Source organism: Lepidochelys olivacea, assembly GCF_965140295.1.
Source record: "Lepidochelys olivacea isolate rLepOli2 genome assembly, chromosome: 4".
NCBI lineage: Eukaryota > Metazoa > Chordata > Testudines > Cheloniidae > Lepidochelys > Lepidochelys olivacea.
In genome coordinates this window covers 144,749,554-144,773,500 of record NC_140414.1, presented here as the reverse complement: position 1 = coordinate 144,773,500, position 23,947 = coordinate 144,749,554, and the positions used below count along the sequence as shown (strand labels likewise).

The following is a 23,947-nucleotide window of genomic DNA, read 5'->3' as shown; positions in this document are numbered from 1 at the left end:
GGTCATTGGAGGGCATTCCACTCTAAGGTGAGTAAACTGCAGTGAGGTATTTGCAAACATTCATTCAAATACAAACTATGCATTAGCTTCAATAGGACGAGTGGCCCATTTTTCACTTTTCCACAAACAATTGTGCAAGGAAAATCTTTTTCATTGAAGAATGCTCACTGAAAGGGAAGGTGTAATCAATATTCATAAAATACATGTTTTTATTATTGTTTATAGCACATAAAGGACCTAAATCAGGGGCAGGGCACCACTGCAAAAAGTCACAGTCCCTGTCCCATACAGCTTACAATCTACTTTATGACAAAATGAAACAAGTGGATGTAACAAACAATTGAAAGGAATAGGAAAGGAGGATGAGAGTAAGAGAGAGAGAAAAGAATATCCAACATAGACTCGCTTTGTGCAGAATTTGGTGGTTCAGTCATTTAAGGTATGGAATTTTTTAAAGTAAGTTATAGGATTGTGCCACCCTCTCTCACGTTGGGCTTGGTCCTGTTCCCATTCAAGTCAATGGAAAAATTCGCATTGACTTGGTGCAGGATCAAGGCCCTTGAGGAGTAGGTTTCAATGGAAATATTCACGGGGTAAGGTACTACCTCCAGGTGAGGAAGCATAGTAGAAATTGGCCCATAGCTATCAGCAATCCCTATTACCTAGTAATTATCTACACCCAGATTCCGATCTAATTCACAAAGGTGTAAATCTGGAATAACTATTGATGTCAGTTACTGTGGTATTTGAGCCTCTCACAATTTTTAGTGTATTTATCCTCACTACACCACAGTGAGGTAGGGCAATGCTATTATCCCCATTGTACAGAGGGGAAACTGAGGCATGGAGAAAGTAAGTGATTTGTCCAAGGTCACACCAGGAGTGTGTGGCAAAGAAAGGAATTAAACCAAGATGAATTCAAATCCCAGGCTAGCGCCCTACATATGGGACCATGCAGCCTCTTTAATACAGCATATGCATAATGGTATAAAAAACAATAACTGACCTTCAGAATATTAAACAAAAAACACCTTCAGTAAAAGAGGAATTCTACTGTGTGTTTCTACCTCTTCTAAATGCATTATACAGCAAAAGACCATGTATTTTCTGGCATGATCTTAGACATGGGTGCAGAGAACTGGCCTTCAGCTTCTCTGTTCAGCTGACTCTGTTTTCAAATGCACTAGTGAAAAAACAGTCCATGAGGAAGGACGGGCGGTTTCTGAGCAGGTTCTATGGGCATTTTGGTCAAGGTATCTAATTTCACTAACTGGTATCAATATTTCTGCTTTTCCTTGCTGCAGAGCAAATATTCTCAGAACACTGGATTATCCCACTGCTTCCCAGAAACCGACTTTACAAGATGCACCTGATGAGTCACCTAAAGATTCTGCCAGCTCATTTTCACTTTTTTTATCCTCTAATTCATTTTCTGTTTTCAGCAAGTCTGCAACATTTTTCCAATAGATTCAACACTGTGAGTAGTTGGTTTTGCCAGCCAGTAGCTGGCTGCTGACAGCAGGTCTCTGTTTTAACTAGGGATTCCATTCACACTTTCTCTGGCCATGTTAGAGATGGGGGGCCAAATTCTGATCTCATTTACACTACTGTGAATCCAAAGCATTTGTACTAAAGTAAGTAGAGTTATCCCAGATTTATGCTGGTCTGAATCAGCCCATGGTTTCTAAATAAGGGGCTACTTTTGGGCGGTCTCCTACCACAGGTGTTCCTATTTCACACAGGAGTTACTGTACATTAATAACATAGAATTATATACTATGCGTCACCATTCAGGGCACCTGAATTTCCCCTTCATGGTTCAGCAAAGTCACCCACTCTAGGCTCCCAGATCCTCAGCTGTCATCTCTCTTGAGCGGAGACCCACATTTCTCTCCCCCCGATCGGGGTTTTTCCAGGCTGCGCAGTTCCCTGCTTACACTGAGAGTTCCCCAGAAAGTCAGACTGCCGAAGCAGGCCTGCTTTGCTTTCTCCACAGAGGCTATAAACAGAGTAATTGCCCACAGTTACCACACCACTCTTTCTAAGCAAGCACATTTATTCTTAAGGGGAAAGCATGACAGAGAAAGCATATTAAAACAATAGAAGAACCTACACACATGCTAATAAGCTTACCAGAGATCACCCCAACTCAAACAAGAGCTCTGGCAGGTGTCAGTCCTTCAAACCCCACCCAGGGGCTCTACTGTGGTTACAAGTTCATAACCCCTTTTGTTCAGAACAAGAATACCCATGAATCTGAGTGTCCCTTCTTTATACAGTTTGGGCCTCTGATCTTGTCCTCATGTAACAGGTGATAAGCAGACCAAGGTTCCCTCCTAAGGGCAAAGCTTCTAAAAGCTGAATTCTTGCACAGATGGAGGAGTTTATGCTTGCATACACTTCCCCCTGGAGATTTCCTGGAAAACCCACTTCACTTTAAAAGTTCGTTCTTGTCTGCCCATTGTTTCAAATAGTTCTTTGAAGCTCTTAACACTTCCTAGGGTTTACATTAGTCATGTCTGCCCCCTAGAGACATTATATGCAAACCCAACATAATACATTACCATTTGCATTTTTAATACAATGTACTCCCAAAGTACTTAATCTGTTAAAGTTTACCCAGAATACTGCAGGAAATTGCCATGCCTGTCACACTAGCCACTTTGCAGTTTGTGTCCTCTCCAAGTGTTTGCTACCCCTCCTGTTTTGGTATTAGTGGCAAATGTGTTCACACTTGGATTTACACAAAAGAAACATCAAGTAAAAAAAAAAAAGAAAGAAAAAGAAAACCAGAGCAAACCAAACCATTTAAAAAAGACTTCACTTTCTGTGACGCAACCCAAATGGGCAAGGGGCAGTGGCTCAGTCTATGGCCATTGCAACCTTTTAGGATGACAGGTCTGCCTCCTGTTTCATTGACACATGCTTCACCACTGTGAAGGAATTAGCTCCAGGGGCCATTTGCAAGTGCTCCAAGATTATAGTCTAATAGCTCTCAAACTAGTTGATGACAAGCTAGTACTTTTTAATCCATGATTTCCAAGATGCTATTTTCCCTTCAGTTCCAAGAGCAGGGACCCTACAACCTTGTTACTGACGCACCAGAGATTTGTGTAAAGAACAAGAACATGTGAACTTAAGGTTTCAGAGTAGCAGCTGTGTTAGTCTGTATCTGCAAAAAGAAAAGGAGTACTTGTGGCACCTTACAGACTAACAAATTTATTTGAGCATAAGCTTTCGTGAGCTACAGATGAAGTGAGCTGTAGCTCACGAAAGCTTATGCTCAAATAAATTTGTTAGTCTCTAAGGTGCCACAAGTCCTCCTTTTCTTTTTATGTGGACTTAAGACATCCCCAGGAGTTTCTACTGTGATTATTCAAAAGTTGGAGGGGATAACACCCAAACCCATCAGATAATTGGAGATCCCTGGAGATTTGTAGAAAGGGAGCTTAAATCACAGAGAGCTCCCCTGTAACTACGCTCCTACAGAGCTTAACAGCAGATAATGAAGCAGGCTGGATGCATCTTCCCAACAAGCTCTAACAGTACCACAAAGCTTCATGAACCCAGAGTGCGCCCACACAGCTCTTCTTCCTACTCACTTCCTTAAGGCTGGATGTGTCTGGCAGCAAGGCTTTGTCACAGGCTTGGGAGACCCAGAGCACAGCGAGGAGACACAAACCCAAGTAACCCCAGGGGAATGGTAACTGATCTTTGGTTAAACAGGAGCTTTACTCAGTTGGGGTTCGTTGTAATAACTGGGCCTACAAATTTGCCCTAATTGTGAGCCAAACTGGATAAAGTACATAAAAATTCACAAAATGTCACAATAACTTATAACAACAAATGCTGATGGGCAAAGGTAGGAAAAGGAGACAAAATAATTAAAATTAGTCCAAACATGAAGGCCTACTAACTAAAGCAACTAATGGACTGTGTTACAAATCATGCTTTATAAAAATAAATAAATAAGTGGGAAAAAAACATCAGCTAACCAAAATTCATGTGTCAGAAACGACCTAATTGGTGAACAAAATAATGAGGGGATGGGCTATTCCGCCCACCATTCCCTTTGAGAGAGCTTAAAATAAGAGATTCTAAGGAGAAAAACTGGCTACTAGAGCAAGCTTCACCATCATGACTGCCACCCCCACCACCAACTGGGACCCTGGCTTTCATCATCCTGATCCTGAGACGTCCTGACCAGACTGGGGCAGAGAGAGGGACCCAGATGACATCACCACCTCTACCAGCTCCACCTGAAACCCAACCGCTGCCTGGGATGAAACAGGATCCAACTTTAACAACAGCTCTAGCCCATCTCAACTCACTTCTTCTCTCTTCCCTGGCAGGACCATTATTACCGTCTTTGATACCATCTAAGAGACTGTCTGACAAAGGAGGGGGTTTGCTTCTAAAATTCTCTCCAGCTAAAGGGAAAGGGAAAAAGGGATGCTGTTAAAATGAAAGCCTCAATACTTTCCATTTCTTCTCTCTCTTTTTTTTTTAAACTGTTTTTCTTTCCTTTCTTTATCTTAAATAAAAAAAAAGGTAAAAGTAGTTTAAATGGTGTATTTACCATGGCACTAACCAAGCCAAAGCCTCTGTTTACAAAACCTCAAACCTTGTTTCACATTGTTTAATGTGGGACAATAACTGAATTATGTTTATACCTTTAACCTATATATTTCACCTACATTAAATACAAGTTCCACTGTATAAGACAACACTTGAAAGTAACTCTTCAACCAAAAAATATAAAGAACACTTCAACACCAAGCTTATCCGTTAACATATCTGATTGTAAAAATATGAGCGTTAATTGCGTAATTTGAAGGGAATAATTCTCCTTTCACTAACTGCAGTAACATGTAGAGTCCATGGATCGGAGAGTGGATTATTTTCTGTTCACATGCTGAAGCCTTGTCTACTCTAGGAAACTTTGGCAAAAATTTCTCATTGTTGCTCAAACCAGAGTTAGCAACACTGGAGACCTACTGTAGATGAACTGCCAGCCTGCATAAGCAAGGAAAGACTCACCCTGTGTAGGCTCAGAGGATACCGTGCTTTAAATGCTGCAAGGAGCCCATCTACACTGGAATTGGCAACAGTGATAAATCTTTGCAAAAATTTCCCTAGTATAGACAAGACTTAAGAGTGAATCACTAGAAAGAAGTGAGTAGTTGTTAAGTAACTGTCTCTGCTTCTCTGGACAATGACATAAAAGTCTCATTTGGAACCCTGCTAGCCTCTTTCTTGCTCTAACAGGGAGGTTTTCTAATCCTTTCGCAAGATCCTGCCTGCTCCCACAAAACTTCGATGTTAACGAGATAGCAGTCTGGAGTTTGCACCCAGTCAGCAAGTGCCAGTTGTTTCTCACTCTGGAAACTGTAAAAGATTTACTAAAGCAAAGCTCGGATTATCTATCCCACACTGAATTCCGAGTGTTTCAGCATAGTGACTGGAATGTGTGATACATCAAGGCTTGCTTTATGTACAAGAGCATCTCATGTCATTGTTCTTTTTCCCAACCCCTTAAAAAAAAACTGTTTAACTCCCAGCAGGAGAAATATTGTCCCTACCAGGGTGCTATTTACTTTGCTTTGGAAGTTCACTGAGAAATATTTCAAGCCAACAGCAAGGACCGCTAAGTGGTTCTGTTTAGTGCTAGTACACACATTAATGAATCAAACAGGACGTCAGTGTTGTCAGGTGGTTAGAGTCAAGAGGTGCCCCAGGTCTGCCACAGTCACTATGACCCAAACATTCAAAATGGGGGAAAGGGGTGCCCAACTTGAGACACGTAGGGCTTAATACCTAGAGATGGTGAGCACCTGCAACTCCCATAGACTTTCACGTGCTTAGGACTCGCTGAATTACAAGGAAATTCATGGGAGTTGGGTGCCTGACTTACTTAGGCTGGGATTTTCAAAGATTCCTAAGGTATTTTGGTGTCTAGCTCCCACTGAAGTCAATGAGAGTTAGGCGTCTAAATAGCTTTGTGGATCTGGGCCGAAGTGCCATAGCACCCAAGTTTGAAAATTTGGGCCTTAAGCTCTTTGCTCTTGAGTTATCCATTCATAAAATGGACCTTCTGGGGATCTAGAGAGACTTCACGGATTAACTTTTATAAAGCTGTTATAAACATCCTCAAATGGAAGGTGATGCAGGAATGGAAAGCATTAGTTATTGTCATTATTATCGGTGGCAGCCAGCAGCTGTCAAGGGTGGACTTCAATTTTCAAGGGGCATCTCTGTGACATAAAAAGCCACAATCCAGATAAGTGGGGGGCTTTGTCACCCCCGCCCTGCAACCTTTGGTCCCTTACAATGCCTTGCTGTAGTAGCTCCCACCTGGGCCACTCTCAAACAGCTTTTCAACAGCAAAGCCACACACTGAGTGTCTGTGTGTAACTGCACCCTGCCAGCTACACTCTGGCTCTCACCAGTCTTGGTTATGTAGCAGGGTGAACCGAACACACTCCCAGTCCTGGATCATCCCCCAGAAATGTATATCCTGTACTGCCCAACCCTCTCCTGGACAGTACAAATATATTAAGTTTGTTATTCCTTTAAGGGAATAATATAACAGTTTATTACCTTAAACAGTTTCCCAGACACTTCAACTTAAACACACTGGATTAGATAAAATAGCAAAGCAAGTTTATTAACTATATAGAGAGAGATTTTAAGTGAGTATAAGTAAAGAGACATAGAAGTTAGAAATGGTTATAAGAAAAATAAAGCTCAAATGCTTACTAGTGCCTAATTTAACAAACTATATTAGATTCAAGTAAAATTTCTCACCAAACGCTTCCAGTAAGATTACAGACCAAACTCTTCAGGTCAGGACCCCTTTCCCCAAAGTCCAATCGCTGTTTCCTTTTGTCTTTCCTTCCCACTAGCCAATGGAGCATTGGTTCCTACAGGGCTGTGTGTTTTCAGGTGCTTTCACGTGCATCAAAGCAACAAACCCCATCTCAGAAAGGCAGAAGGAGCACTACTTTACATCTCTCAGTACTTGTCTCTCAGGACTTATCTACCCGGGGGGGTAATGTGCGCGAGGGGTGTGGTCTCTAATGTGCACTACGGCGTTGCACACACCCTGTTGGTGAGAACTAAAAGTTCCCCGGTGTGTTTTAAAGTTGTGTTGTTTAAAACAGTACTGCACTAAAGCGCTCTCGGGAACAATGACTGCACACCAGGAGAGTCTACAAGAGTGGTCTCCAAACTGTGAGGCACAACTCATAGAGGGGTGCAGGGGTGCAGAGGAATATTTGGAGGGGTGCAGCAGGGCCTGGGACAGCCCCGCAGGGGGGTGGGGTGGGGAGGGAGCGCTACCCAGCCCTGTTCCAGCCCTGCCCCCAGAAACTCCTGACAGCCAGTGATTCTCTGCAGAAGCCATAATACCGTCTTGGGGACTGTGTTATCTTTCCTACCTAAGTGTGATGAATCTGGGTGGGTGTGTGCGCGTGTGAAAGACAGCAGAACAACCTGCTTTACTCCCAGCCTGCCCATTCCTCTCCCAAGCCTACTCAGCCTTTGCCCCCTCCCCCATCAAGGAACCCACACCTGCTCCGGGTAATGGAAGGTGCCCAGCAGGCAGCTGAGCCCCTTCTGCATCAGAGGGAAGATTCACACATGGAGCATCGGGGTTGGGAGTGGGGTGTTTACACACATACAATGGTGGCTATTGGGAACTAATTTTCCTGGCTGGGATCTTGTTTTGGTGGAACTGATTTTAGGCATTGCTTCCAGGTTCTGTTCTCCACCCAGTATCGATGGGGCCAGAGTGTCACAGTTCAGATTAAAATGCAGGAGAGAGGTGCTCCCAGTTCTGTCCTCAGCCCATTAGAAAACATCCCTCAAAAAGAAAGGGAAGCAATGGGAGACCCAGTATACAGCCTTCTGATAAAATGTAAGTAAGAAATAGCGGATCGGAGAGGGGAAGAGTACAGTTTACTGCAAATGGACCTCTTTGCTCATCATCAACAATGTTAAGAAAAGTTATTATTCTCTAAAAGGGATGCTGTTTAGCCTTCAATAGAGTCATTGTTCTCTGCCGTGTCTGGGACAGCATGAGCAGCTCTTCCTGCTGTTAGCACAATTGAAGGAAGAGCACAGTAATCAATATATGCCCATTATACTGGTGAGTCTTTTTTCACCTCACTGAGACTAATAGGGGAAGAAATGAAACAGTTTCAAAACTACAAGTGGTCAAAACTGCATTTGGAAAGGCTCAGGAGTGAGAAGCTACCAGTGACATGCCTGAGCGCATGCTCAGCCAATGCTCACGGAATGGGGCTGGATGGAGGAAGAGTCTCTCTCTCCTAGGACAAAGGCGGATGCATTTCAAAAGCTCACATTTCTCTCTTGCTGTGGCTCATTCAATTTCTTTCAGTGACACACTTGTGTTTAAAAGGGTGAAGATTTCTGGTTAGATATCTTGAGGGTGGTAGAATGAAAAATAATAAAAAACCAAAAAGATGAGGGAGAAAGGCTGTCTCTTTGTTATCTCAATGTCAAGATACTGCAGTGATGGGTGCATGAGAAATACACAGACAGTTCTTTTCCATTTATATTGCCATAGCTCCCACAATGTGCTCAGTTTTCTACAAACATATAGAAAACACAGAACCTAGAATCATAGAACCATAGAGTTAGAAGGGACCACAAGGGTCATCTAGTCTAACCCTCTGCAAAGATGCAGGATTTGTTGTGTCTAAACCATCCAAGACAGATGATTATCCAGCTTCTATTTGAAAACCTCCAGTGAAGGAGCTTCCACAACTTCCCTAGGCAGTCCGTTCCATTCTCCTACTGTTCTTACAGACAGGAAGTTTTGATGAGATTTAATCTTAATCTGCTATGCTGTAGTTTGAACCCATTGCTTCTTTTCCTACCCTCCGTGGCAAGAGAGAACGATTTTTCTCTTTTTTATGGCAGCACCGAGCTCCCAATCTAGGGTTCTGTTTCCACAGACACCTATGCACATGCTTAATTTGAGAAGAAAGATGGTCCAGTGTTAAGAGCACTAGCCTGGGACTTTGGAAACCTGGGTTCACTGCTCGACACAGACACCCTCTGTGATCTTGGAAAAGTCACTTAGGGCAGGTCTACACACCATTTTTTGTACTGGTTTACTTATCTCAGTTCAGAAACCAAAATAGTGAAATTGGTGCAATTGGTTTCTAAACTGATATCGTTAACTTGGTGCAAAAAAAAACCTCTGTAGAATTAAGGTGCATTTCGGCCTTTATCTTGCAGGTCCTTATGTGATGCACGGTGAGCCATGTATAACTGGCATACAGCACCGGAACCTACAATAACACTGTGGCTCTTTGTTCTCTCCTAGTGGCAAGACCACAAATAGACACTGTGGCACACCCCCAGAGGGCAAGAGTGAGAGGAAGGATGGTCAGGAGGAATATAAAATTGCTGCAAATACTTTCATGGTCTGTTTTCTGTCTGTCTCGTTATTTAGTCTGCAACTAGGTGTCTGCTGTGCTGGGAGCTGCATTGATCCTGACTGGGACCTCTGGATGTGGCTGTCATACAAATATTAAATAGCAATAGTTTACACTCTTGGCTGATCCCAGAGCACACAGACATTCCCATAGAGATTTATTCAAAGGAAAGGGTCGCCAGGACACAAAAGGCGCAATGGGATGGATGTGTTTTGCTGAACATACCAGGTAGGTTGTTTACGGGGAAGTGATTCTACTGGTTTGTTGTTACAGCTCGAAAGGCTTTAGCACAGAAAGATGAAGATGTGGGCCCTTTCAGTAACATAAAAGTCTAGCATCACGGGGAGATGGGTTGAAAGAATGTTGCAGTTCTTTAAATTAATTTGTGAAAAAGCATTCACAGCACCGATTCCCTAATTTAGTCCTTCAACAGGAGACCGTCACCCTGCATTTTACAGTGCCCAAGCAATACTGTCCATGTCCAGTAACCTTTGGTAAGTTCCTTGGGAGAAGCACCTGTTTTTCCTGCATTGCATGTTTGTGCAGCACTAATAAAAATAGTAAAGCAGCCGTGTTGTCAAACAAGGATTCTTTAACTCTCCCCTGTGTAGCTGGTAGCCATCAAGTACGGCTTCTTTCAACTTTTACCACCGCTGACATGCCAGCATCAATCTGTTCTTCCAATCTGTGCTGATCGGTGGCTCAGGTTGGAAAAGGGACTCTTGCAAATAGAGGACACAGATGCAGTTCTACAAATTAGACAAATGATGCAAAGAAGCCTGGAAATAAAGGACAAAAGCCACATCGTAATGTCTGCAGTTGGTGAAGCTTTTTGGTTTGAGGATGTGTCTGGGCTGCAGAAAATGCCACTTTTAAGTAGTATGCAGCTTTATTCAGTCCAACAATATTTTTATGACTGGTATTCTTCTTCAGAGAAGTATTTATTCCTTCAAATGAAAATGCTTTTGTTCCAATGGAGGCTCCCCACAGGAGGCAGTCTGGGGATGGCTGCCCTGTTTAGAATTGGAGGTGTTACGGTCTATACCTTCTGCTGCAAATTGGCTCCGAGTGCAAGTGTGTGTGTCATTTTCATCTATCTCCTTTCAAATATCACTAGCCACCAGAGTTTCATGCTAAAAGCCTGATCCCACCAGCGGCCCTTCAAGAACCCGGGGGAAAATCTGCAAACAAAGAGCTCGCAGGATTGGGCACTTTACATGTAACATGTTGCCTCTCTCTCACTGCATAGAAGCTTGTAATGAATGCAAATGAAAAAGATTTTGCAAACTCAGTAATGGAACTGTTTAAACTAGGAGCTGGGGGAAAGCTGACAGGTGCCAAGGAACGCTCAGGTGGGACAAAAATCTGGTAGGGCTCTCAGTGACACAAAGGTATCTCTGTACACAGAGAAAGGTGGGACAGATGATACACTCTCTCTCCCTTCAGCAAGGATCACACCACTGCCACTCTAAGCTATTAGACAGGTCTACAACTCTCTACTGTTAGCTCCTAACAGGCCTAAGAGACATGTCAGAAAGCCTGATTCTCTCATTGCTTCCCTTTTAACTTTTCAGAATACAGTTTTCATTCCCAAACTGAAATTAGATACTGATGCCCCTTGTGTCAAAACATTTTCAGATATGTTGTGTTCATGTATCTCCTTCATAGCAGAGTTCAAAAAAACAAACAAACCCCAACAACAAACCAGGCGAACCCCAAGCCACCACTAGATTTTTTTCCCCCAGAAGAAAAAGATAAATTTTTGTAATGTAATTATTTAGGAAGTTTTAACAGGTTTACAAATCATTGCCATGTAAATATCTAAAGTATTAATCATTACAACACTGAGGTGATCTTTTTGTTTAGAGAAACATTATGCAGTAACAGAATCATCAAATCTCTTTGTTTAACAGAGTTATCATATTACAGAGTGAGCCTCTTTCTGCCACCCAGGCTGTGTTATTTCTGGGGATTTTATTAAACTGAGTGAAACTACTGACTCTACTCATATTTACCAAACCATGCATGCCTGTCAAATGTTAACATTCAAAATAATTGGACAGGCGTGCTGCAGGGAGGGGTTTGGCAGTACTTTTAGTATTGAATAAACAGTAACTAAATATCTATCTGTCCTCTGACAATTTTGCGGGGTACCTAATTGATGCATTGAGTTTTTCCATAACAATCTCCCATATGTTCTGGAACCACTCCTCTAACTTTTAGCTATTTTTCTTTTCCCAATGAGAGGTTATCAGTAGTCTAGCAGCTACTAGCAGATTAGATGAATTTTTCACCTGTTTGAGTGTGTCCCTTTTCCCTAGGAAGCCCCTGGGAACAGGTTACAGTCTTAAATTAGTGGCCATTTTGGTGAGCAGGAGAGCAGATCTATCGTTCCGGATCAAACAAAGAGGGTAGGAGGAGTAAGTGGGCAGCTAACATGTCAACATGAAGTTGAAGACAGCGAGGATGAAGTTGTGCTGTGAGGAAAAAGGGAGAGCAAAGGAGCCAGAGAGGAAGGTGGATGGGGAGGAGTTGGGGGCAGTAGATGGTGACTACATGGAGGGGGAGTGGAGATAAGAGGCAGGAGGAGTGTTTGAAGAGGAAGAAAGAGTGGTAGGGTTGGAAACAGCAGAAGAGAAGCTCTACACCTCACCTCACTCCTTTGCGGACTACTTGAGGTGGAGCATGTGAGAAAAGAGGTCACTGAGAGTGTGTGGCTGCAGCGGCAGTGTCAGGAGAGGGGATCCAAAGTTCCTGTAAGTGCCAGGAGATAGAGGGAGAAGGAGACGAAAAAAACATGGATAATGGTGGTCTTTGAGATGCAGTGTGTGCAACCACTGGGTATTCCAGAGGGAGCAAGAGAAGAGGATGACAGGGAGACGGCTTGAAAAGGAAGGGCTAGAGGTGGTGATGGGACAGGGTGCAGGAAATGGGACTGGTGGGGATGGAGGCTGGGTCAAATATCGCACAGAGGAGGAAGTGGAGGTGGAATTTGGATTTGTGGAGGTGAGAGGGGGTGAGGAATGGGCAAAGGGGAGAACAAAAAGGGAGAAGCAAGGGTAAGGTGGAGATGGTGGATGCAAGTGAGGAGTGGGGAAGGGAACCAGTGGAGGAAGGGATGACAACACAAAAGAGAGGTGTCAAGAGAGTGAACAGGGAGTAGTGGCAGAACGTGGTTAGGAAAGAGCAGCCTATGGGGTTGATAGGAGCATACGCTCAGCTAATGCAGACAAGAGCAACAGAACAAATAATCGAACCAAAGACTGTATTACAATGTATATGCCCAGAGGCAGAGTTAAGGCTGGTCATGGACTGGAACTGTGGCATTTCCCCAGCTTTTGAGCACTTCACTTTGCAGCTGTAATGTTTTTTACATAGATACTTCTACTTTAAAAAAAACAACAACTGAATATTTCTTATTTTGTGCCTGGATCAGCTCCAGCTATTTGCTCTGTCTGGAAGAGGCCTGATTTTGTGCAAAATTCTGGCGGGTTTCCTTGCATTTTCTAGAGGATTTTTAGATTAAGATTACCCTGTTTCATGCTATTGAGCAACAGCTGAGCTTTCTAAAATAATTTCTTCTGAATCCAACAAAGGCTGTGCTCCTATTGGGATCCGGGAAGTAGCTGCAAGGCTGTGAACCTTTCCCCAGAGGATAACTGGGGATGAAGAGTGTTTACTCCAGCATCTGCCTTGTAAGGAGGGTCATGGCAAGCAGGAGCAGAGTGCAGGTAAGGGGCTAAGGAAAGCCAGTTCTGGAAGGAACTGTCCACGACTGTTCCATTTCAGAAGGTTGAATCTATATAGAAGGCGAAATTTCTCTTTAAAAGCCCTGCCAAGGAGATGATAAATGTATTGAGAAAATATTTGATGTTACAGACTTTCTGATGGTCTTTTACACTTTCATTTTTCAAGTACTGGAATTGTTTCACCAAGCAATGAAAACAAACTAAGCATCGTTATTACGCCTTTGGCTGCTGCCGGGGAACCCTTGGCAACATGCACTGAATGGAAAGAAGGCAGTTTTGGATACTGGCGTAACACAAAACTGAACACTCGCTAGAAAACGTCAGGTGGCACATTAATTTAATGGCTCCTTCAAAACAAGATGTTCACTGGACTAAGACCTGATAGTAGGTTGTGCCTGGGCTGTTCCAAGAGCTGATAAGGGTTTCACAGAAGTATGAGTTTATCTTGTAGGACTTCAGCAAGCTAGAGAGATCTACTCTTTCAACCAGTTTTGCACCCATCGTCTAGAATTTCATCTAGACCACACACCCCTAGTTTACTTATGAGAATGTCGTGTGGGACTGTCTCAAAAGGCCAAAGGTGCTTCCTCCTTCCACTAGGCCAGTAACCATGTCAAAGAAGAAAACCACACACACTGCAGCCTCACCGAGGTGTCCAGACACCTGTCTCATACCTGAGCCCCAGTGAGATCATAAACCAGGACAAGATAGGTGGAGGAGCCATACAATGTAAGTGCATTTATTTCAGTGAGGCTGTATCAGCAATTAACGTGACCCCCTCAGAGAAGGAGGGTTTATAGACAACTCTGGCTGCCAATACATGGACACAGTGACATGCCTGGTGAGAGACTTCAGCTTAGTGAAGAAAGCAACATATTTTTTAGGATCTAGAACTGGCAAAATACACATTTTGTGAGAGCTGGAGGGTAGTGATGGTGCTGGTGATGAATGTTATTCTTAATTGACACAATTCTTTAAACTCAAATGTTATGCTTACGTTTAATAACAATTTTTATTTAACATGTTTACAGGTTAAACCACCTCTTGTGGACTTTTGCTCAGCAAAACTTTTTAAAATGCCTAACAAAAGCCCCCACAAAAAAACAAAAACAAAACACCTGTCAGGTATGGCCTAGGTATTCTTGGTCCTGCCTCAGTGTGGGGAGAAGGCCCAGATGACCTCTCAAGGTCCCTTCTAGCCATTCATTTCTACGATTTCTATGAAATTATTAGTATTAACGTGACACACACCGAGTTACTATGCCCAGTGCCAAAAAGAAGATGGAATAGCCAGTGTAAGACATCCAGTTCCTTCCAGAAGCAGCATATATTGGCATTATAACTAATGCCAGATGAGATCCCAGCACTGGGACAGTCATCAGCTGTACCATCATTAAGGATTTATTTAAAAAAAAGTAACACTTACTAAAAACAGATCAGTAACAGATGATAACTTGTGGTAATCATGACAGTACAAACCCAGGAAAGTACCAAACTGGTGACTGGCTACAAAGACATACATGAAATTTTCCACTGAATGCCTCCGATGAAGTGAGCTGTAGCTCACAAAAGCTTATGCTCAAATAAATTGGTTAGTCTCTAAGGGGCCACAAGTCCTCCTTTTCTTTTTGCGAATACAGACTAACACGGCTGCAACTCTGAAACCATACATGAAATTTGTTTTTCTTCAGTAAAGTAGTTGTCCATGCACAAGTAGGAACCCAGTAAACAACTGCTCGTATGTATTACCTCTTTGTTGGTGACTCCAGGGGGTAAAGTCCCATGTTTATAATCCTCCAGCAATTGCACAGCTTCTTTCAGACGACTCTGCAAATACATAAAACAATAAAGCATGATCAGCAACATTTGTTCTGCACTGACCACGTTAGACCTAAGGCTGTGAATCTAGGTTACAGGGCCACGTGCAAGTCTTAAAACACACTTCTTTATGCAAGCCTCGGGATAGGTGTATTTTTTATATATACATACACATTTAGTACATGTTTCTGTGTTAGATTTATATTATCAGCTTCTTGAGAGAGGGACTGCAGCTTCCTCTCTGTTTGTACAAGTATCTAATAATACATAATAATTATGTGGGATACACAAAAGAACAAGGAATGCTGGCACAAATGGTATCAGAAAGTCTGTTCAGCTGAAGTCTTCTTAATTAGCATGATAAATCTGATTTACTATCTCAAGAAGGAGGCTGGATTCATAATGCAGCTAGGGAAATACTTTTTTGAGGACAAAATGACCTACACAGGTGCAATGGACAGTGCACTTATGGGGAATCAATTCATACCTTTCACCAAACTCCAGAAACCATCAAAACACCCACTGAAGTCAAAAGGAGTTTTGCCTACATAAGGACTACAGGACTGAAAAATATGGTAAAGTAAATTCAAGACCTCAAGAACTGCAGTAAGAGGCAGTAGCCCATATAATTAATCTGTATTATTAAAAGAAAACACACACACACAGAGTGGCCACCCTCAAAGCTTCAACATCTACCAACAATTATTAAACAGCATGTTTGATTCTGATCTCAGCTACATCAGAGTCGAGCAGGACAATTCCACTGAAGTCAATGCAGTTTCTGCTCTCAAATGGGTGTACCATCACTGAAATCAATGCAGTTATCCTGCTTGACACCAACATAAAGGAGATCAGAATCAGGCCCCATATATCTGAGATACAATAATATTTTCATATATTTCAGAAATGATTTAACTGTGCTATCTCGGGTACCAACATGTGGTAGCTGTTGGCAAATGTTGGTATTTTAATGATAACCACTATATTGTCTATATATTTGGGCCAGATTTTCAGAATCAGTGTTGGCATCATTCTGCTCCCACTGAAGTTAATGGGAGTTTGATTGCTGAAGTTAATGAGATCAGAATTAGGCAAGAGCCGAGGCCATTTTAAAATCCCACCCATTATACACACACAAACACATATAGAAATAAGCAACTTCCTCATGTTGCACTAAAAGGCAGTTTTTAAATATCTCATGCATTCAAATTATCGCAAGTATTGATATTCATGTATTGCTGAATCAAAAAGTCCCATTTGTTTCCAGAATATATACCCATATTTCAAGGGGAAGTATGATCTTGCAATTAAGCACTGGACTGAGACTCGTAGGCCAATTCTTTTGATGTTTGGTAATAAAAAGGGGAAAGTAATCTCCATTCAATTAATCCAAAATGCAGAACATCAAGTCAGGCTGTAAAGGCTGGCTTCAGTGAAGGCCACTGCTTTTCCAGTGCCCTGCCAAACCTGCAGTAAGGCTGCAGAAAATGTCAACGGAATAGGGAAAGATTTCTCATTTATTTAAAAACAAAGACAATTCAGGTTATTTACCTGGATGATGGATTTCCTGCAGGAACCTTAATGTTTTTAAATGTTACTGTCAGGCTTGTTTAGTTGAACATTCCTGCCCTAGCTGTTACAACTATTATTTCTAGATAGGGATGCTTTATAAAGATTTTTTTTAACACGATGATATCTGATTATAATCTACCTAGGTATTTATGGCCCTTAGCATTGTATCATAGATCCTCACAAACATCAATAAGCTTGTCCTTCCAAAAATTAGGCAAGTATCATTAGAGCAAAACTTGTTCTTCTATAGGCTGGGCTAATTGCTGGCAGATTATTAGTCCCTTTTTGTTGCAAACATCAAAGAATACTTTGTTGTTTTCTTGGAAATACCAGCAGTTAGGCCAACCCGAAATTGGCAATAAATGAATGACTAGTGCCTTTCAAGTGTTCAGTACATAAATGCATTAATGAAAAAGTGGCAATCCCAGCTTTCTACAGAGCAAATGTGTTGTGGACGGATCAATGCCCATTTTTGCATACACTAACCTAATTCCATATATATTCACATATTTTTGGCCTTGGTATTACATTTATTAGCAGTGATTCAACACACATGTAAAAGTGAGTAGTCTTTGCAAAGACACCTAATGAGGTTTAATTTCAGGAGACATGAAGAAAGGAAGAATTCAGGAAACATTCAAACAGCCTGAACGAAACGTGAACACTAGAGCAAGCTTCTTCTCTTCAGGCTCTGCAATGGAGGTCAGTCACGGTTATCGGGCTAGCTGCACTGCTGTCACCTCTCTGCATTTGCCTGAGAGCATCTGAACAGGTGACAAGCTGCTTTTTGTGGGGTGGAGTCACCCTTTTCTCCCACTCTTAGACTAGAGCCTGGGTTGCAGATGCTTGTGCTCACCAGGATTACCTCAGCAGGTCTGACTTCGGTTAGGTACCTGCAGTTTTGCCCCTCGGGAATCGTGACAGTGGTATATCCACAGTAACTACACAGCCTTGTCAAAACAAAGTATTGTTTATTCTTAACAGTCAGAACGCCAAACAGCACAAGACAGGATTTGAAAACAATAAAATAGCCTAAATACAGACATACTTACATAGCACTTACTGTTCCTCTCTCCTTCTCCACACAGTGTTAGCCAGGTACCTCAACCTCTTCAGACTCCTGCCACACAGACTCTCTCAGTCTCAGCCTGTTCCCTGAATAGCCCCCAACAACTGACCCTGCTTTCTCTCAAGAGAGGGACTCTATTTAGTATCCTTTTGATCTTAAGCCCCCAGCCCTGGCAAAGTAAGCCTTTTAAATTTGCTGGAGCCACAGCAGGAAGTCCCTTCCTAATTATTAGCCCAGCCATTGTTCTTGCAATGGCCCTTGAAGCATTTGCCCCAGAGATATTTTATTTCTAGTAAAAAGAAAAGGAGTACTTGTGGCACCTTAGAGACTAACCAATTTGTTAGAGCATAAGCTTTCGTGAGCTACAGCTGAGGAAGTGAGCTGTAGCTCACGAAAGCTTATGCTCTAATAAATTGGTTAGTCTCTAAGGTGCCACAAGTACTCCTTTTCTTTTTGCGAATACAGACTAACACGGCTGTTACTCTGAAACCTGTCTTTATTTCTAGTCTTTGTTTTACAGAACAGCCCCTTTTGACTCAGCTTCAGGAGTCAGATCACAGCCCTTACAGCAGTCGGACAATCATAGAGCATTTGTATGTTAATACAGAGCAGCCTTCATGTCTTCCACTGTCATTCAAATGTTTTGTCCATATATATTCATTTAAAGCAAGTTTTATCAGACACATTACCTGGTAAACTCAAGTCTCTTTTCAGAAAGCACTAGCCTCATCTGAAACCTCCCTGCACCCCACCCACTTTCTCTGGGAGGTTCCAGAATCACTCTGGGCTTATATTTGATCTTGGTTTGGTTTGCTGACTTAACGAAGATACACTCCAGCAATGTGAAGTCATCCTAAACTAGCAGTGTGTTCACTCCGTTCATTGGGTGGGACTGGGATGTGTTGGGGACATCCGGGGTACAGGCACAAGTACTGGAGAGAAACACCACACCCTGCTCCAAAGACTAGGGATTACGTCAGTATCCAGGCTCCGGAAAACTGCAGACACACAACTGGAACACGCACACGGTATTTTAAAAAATAATGAAATGATCCTCCTGGAATTAATCATCCAGAGCTTTAACTTCTCACAGTCAAGCAGCTTTAATGTGTGAGCGAGGGGAGGAGAGTTTGGGTCTTTTCTTAGCAGGACCTGATTTACTTAAAAAAATATACACAATAGTGTCTAGGTATGACAACGATGGGCACCTTACGAGTAAGGCTAGTCATATGTCCTGTGGTCAATGCCGGTCACAGATACCACAATTTTTACAAATAAAAAAAGGACTGTGTGGAATTATCTGTACTTTTGTTCAAATAAACAAAACAAGAAAAGTTCGCTTTTTAACCCTGATGGTTCTCAGAATGATCTAATGGGAAAAAATGAGGCAGCGCCATCTTCCTAATCCTTCCAGTAGATAGAGCTTCTGTGGAGCATTCCTTCTTTCATATAAAGGGGTTAGAAATGACAGGAAAATTGTAAAACCATATAATTTAGGAATTATAACAAGCTCTATCAAAACACCACCAAGTATAAGAATGTTATCGATATCCTGTGCGTAGTAAGGGTTTATTCTACCTGAATAAGTTTGATTTTTATTTTTATTTTAAAAGATAAAAAGGTACCTCGTGTATATGAAAACATAGGCAGCCACTTTCGGGAATGAAGGGGGAAGAGAGCAACTGAGAAAAAATTATGACCTTTGCATTTTTTTGCTATGACAAAAATTGATTTTTTTCCAATTCACCCCCACCCCAGACAACACAATTCTGATACTCATAAAGGAAGGGAATATTAAAATAGAACTAAAGAACAGGAGAATCCAAGATGGCAGTGCAGGATCCAGAGGTGAAAAGTCAAAGACTACAGAATGAATAATAAGTAAAGGATCCAGAGAAAATAACCAATTTTCCCTACAAAGCTCCACAATAAACCAGTATTGCCAGCTCAATATACTGGAGAACCATTCATTCTCATTATTAGTATGGAGATTTGGGGGCAGGGTTTTCCACTGAAATTACCTACACTGTGTGTCTTGCAAATCATCTACACAGAACAGCATGTAACTTTGAATGAAAGTCTAAAGTAAATAAATGAATGGATCTGTGTTCTATTTTTTTCCTCTTCTCTTGAGGAAATGTTAGTAGTTACTATAACAACCCTGGCTGGATCTCATCTTGTTTAGTACAGCAACAAACAGAAAAAAAAAACCCAATTTTTGCTTTTAAACTTGCAGTCTCCTTAAATGTCTCCTTTTGGCTCAGCAGGCAAAAAAAATAAATAACGCTTTATGAAAGGAATGAGCCTCCAAACAAAATAGCTGAGGGTTGTGAAAGATTACAAAAGGCTTAAAAACAACTTATGAGTGTCCTACAACAAACAAAAATGTAAAACATAATGATCATACTAAGAATATGAAAGCACTTGGTTTAGAACGGTTCAGATTGTTTTAATAAAATATTAACTGCCCCAAAACTTTGCTAACACAGAGTTAAGATTAACCAGCAGTGCCTCATGTAATTCCAAAATGCTGAGTGCACCTGTTCTTTAAAACCTCCAAAACCCAGGAAATACAGAGTTGCGGTCCACATCAGTCCAACGACGCAACTTGCGCCATGAATAGCTCCTCTGACCCTACAGTGGCGCAGCATTATTATGGTGGGGTGATGCCAGCACAGTTAAGGTTGCACCAGGATTTCCATTTTACGAAGGGTAAAAAAGGCCTGCAAAAATTCTATCTGTTGGTTTGAACGTTTATTGTGTACTGCTTTATTTTTCTATAGCAGTTTGTGGGAAGAAATATCATTTGAAGTTTGCTATGACTGCTGCTGCTTACTGGCGTCTTTCATTTTCCTTCTGTTTAATTTAAGCTATTTTCTTTGACAGTACTTCTAAATCTATAAAGTGGAATGTGAATATCCATGTGGATTTTCGGTAACTTTGAAATATTAGCTTTTTACTCAGAACCTGTGCTCTCACAGCAAAACTTCCAGAAGAAGCCCCCACCGAATGGAGGCAGAGAGCAACCAATTTGCACAACACAAATTCTCAGAAAGCTGTGGAAAGCAGGACTCAACTCACAGCATATGGCTGCTGCTCAGGTTCAATAGCCACAGGGTAGCACCTTGAGCTATCCAATTATCTGTCTGCCTGAAAACACTGGCTTGTAACAGAGCCCCAGCCTGCTGCAAATACGCAAAATTTACTTTCTCTGGCTCGTCTACTTGGATTGAGCCATGTTGTAAGGACAACTTTTAACCTGAAGAACTTTTAAAATATTGCTTCCTCAGAGGGGCAGTAGGTGCTGAGATCAATCTTGAGTAGGTTATATCAGTTTGGGGAGAATCAGTCCCTAAACTGATCCGCAGTTGTGTGAAAAAAAAAAAAAAGAAAAAGTTGTAATATCAAAATGATAGGGTTCTTATATTTATTTGGAGGGGAAGAGGACATATCTAGAGAGCTCCTTGTTCAAGTGACCTCAAATGTGGACCAGTTTTCAGAGTAACAGCCGTGTTAGTCTGTATTCGCAAAAAGAAAAGGAGTACTTGTGGCACCTTAGAGACTAACCAATTTATTTGAGCATGAGCTTTCGAAGTGAGCTGTAGCTCACGAAAGCTCATGCTCAAATAAATTGGTTAGTCTCTAAGGTGCCACAAGTACTCCTTTTCTAAATGTGGACCAGTAAGTCTACCATAGACGTCCAGAAGGCACTGCAATTTTCATGACAATCCAATCAAACGTGGATTTTACATAACTTAGAAAAATCAGGTATTAAACATTAAGCTAGTCTCATCCTTAACGATAGTGGGGCTAGCTCCACCAGAATGATTCACTGGGGACTGAACAGCTCAGGGGATTGGTAATGGGATATGAAGCCTTCAGGTGCTTGGTTCAGGTTCACTACAGTCCAATAGTGACTGAAGGCTGTTTGGCAGTCTTAACCCAATTCCTAGCTGGCAAATCTCCACCTTACAAATGGACTTTCTTGATGTCTGTCTCAGCAGAAAGGTTGAGGGCTCAACGGTTCATGGAATCTGAACTAGAGGTGGTACCACCAGATCCAGGCTGAGAAACAGTGGCAATGGGATATGCCAAGGACCAAGTGCATTGGCACGGTCTGTGAGATATCTATTCTGAGGATACTCAGAAGACTGCAGGATTATTAGACTGGTACCTTTTCATAGAATCATAGGAGTGGAAAGGTGTGGACTCCGTCTATAAGGGTGTAAATGCTCTTTGACCTGTGTCTTTTCAGCATTTAATGACAGAGCTGATTAGACTCAAGAGTCATAGAATCATAGGACTGGAAGGGACCTTGAGACATCAGCTAGTCCAGTCCCCTGCACTCATGGCAGGACTAAGGATTATCTAGACCAGACAGGTGTTTGTCTAACCTGCTCTTAAAAATTTCCAATGATGGAGATTCCACAACGTCCCTGAGCAATTTATTTCAGTGCTTAAGTTTTTCCTAATGTCCAACCTAAACCGCCCTTGTTGCACTCTAAGCCCATTACTTCTTGTCCTATCCTCAAAGGTTAAGGAGAATAATTTTTCTCACTCCTTCTTGTAACAACTTTTTATGTTCTTGAAAACTGTTGTGTCCCCTCTCAGTTCTCTCTTTCCAGAGAGAAACAAACCCAATTTTTTCAATCTTCCCTCATAGGTCATGTTCCTCCTGAGCAAGCAATGGTTTTGACCTCACAAAAAGAAGTTTGCTTCACTGAACTTCATGCTGACTTTATAGAAAGCATGCTCATGAATCATTAGCTGATGTTTCCTTAGTGGCAAGTCAATGGGCCAGCAAAGGATTAAAATCCTGAAAAAACATCACAGCGATTTCATTCGTCAGAGGCACACAAGCCTTTTTCTTAGCTTTTTACGAGGCAAACACCTTTGAACAGCTGCTTGGTTTTTGCATCATGCTGAATATTATTATATAAAGACACTTGTGGGCCACCTCCTGATCCACTGAAGCCCATCGTGGTTTTGCAATAGGATTTGGCCCTCCAGGATGTAGAGGGTTCTCCTGCCCTTGTGAAGAGCGATGGATCATGACTAAGAATGTCTTCTTTTGAAGTTGCTCTTTTAAAAATGCCTTTGGAAGGCACTTATAGGTCAGTGGAGCAACTCCAGATTTACGCTGGTGTAACTGACAGCAGAATTTATCAGGGGATTTTTGAAGGTGGTCAGGGGCCCAGTTTTATGGGTCATAGATTCCAAGGACAGAAAGGACCATTCTGATCATCTAGTCTGACCTCCTGTATAACACAAGCCATAGAACTTCCCCAAAATAATTCCTAGAGCAGATCTTTTAGACTGAGAAACATCTAATTTAAAGGTTTCAGAGTCGCAGCCGTGTTAGTCTGTATTCGCAAAAAGAAAAGGAGGACTTGTGGCACCTTAGAGACTAACCAATTTATTTGAGCAAATAAATTAGTTAGTCTCTAAGGTGCCACAAATACTCCTTTTCTTTTTATCCAATTTAAAATGATTTAAAAAATGGTCAGTGATGGAGAATCCACCACACTCCCTGGTAAATTGTTCCAATGGTTAATTACCCTCCCTGTTAAAAACGCACGCTTTATTTCCAGTACAAATTCTTTGAGCTTCAACTTCCAGCTATTGGAGCATGTTTTATCTTTCTCTGCTAGACTGAAAAGCCCATTATTAAATATTTGTTCCCTATGTAGGTACTCAGAGACTGTGATCAAGTCGTCCCTTAACCTTCTCTTTGTTAAGCTAAATCAATTGAGCTCCTTGACTCCATCACTATCAGGCATGTTTCTAAACCTTTAATCATACTCATGACTCTTCTCTGAACCCTCTCCAATTTATCAACATTCTTCTTAAACTGTGGGCACCAGAACTGGAAACAGTGTTCCAGGTACAGAGGTAAAACAACCTCTCCTACTCAAGATTCCCTTATTTATGCATCCAAGGATATAGAAAGAGGAACTGTAGGAAGGTGCTGCCCAGCATCATGCTCAGCATGCATTCTCCTCCAGAAAACCATGCAGGCATATTTAAATTGCAACTACAGTCAATATATAAATCAGGGGTGGGCAAACTACAGCTCTGAGTGACGTGGTTAAGCCAATCATTGTAACCAGCGTTAGGTTGACTGAAGAATTCCTCTGTTGACCTAGCTACCGCCTCTCAGAAAGGCAAGTCCTAACTACAGCAACAGGAGAACCCCTCCCATCGCTGTCGTGAGCGTCTACACTGAAGCGCTAGGTGGTGCAACTGCGACTGTGCCTCTTGAGCGTTTCTAA

The 23,947-nt window shown here is 41.9% G+C and overlaps 1 protein-coding gene across 2 annotated transcripts in view; it reads right to left on the bottom strand.

The window, feature by feature from the left end:
• The window catches only part of SFXN5 (sideroflexin 5), a 179,452-nt gene that overhangs the window by 126,588 nt on the left and 28,917 nt on the right, over nt 1-23,947 (bottom strand). For both annotated transcript variants that reach the window (XM_084625465.1, XM_084625466.1), the window contains exon 3: nt 14,966-15,043. In XM_084625465.1, coding sequence (XP_084481591.1) covers nt 14,966-15,043 — 78 coding nt within the window. The remainder of the gene's footprint in view (nt 1-14,965; nt 15,044-23,947) is intronic.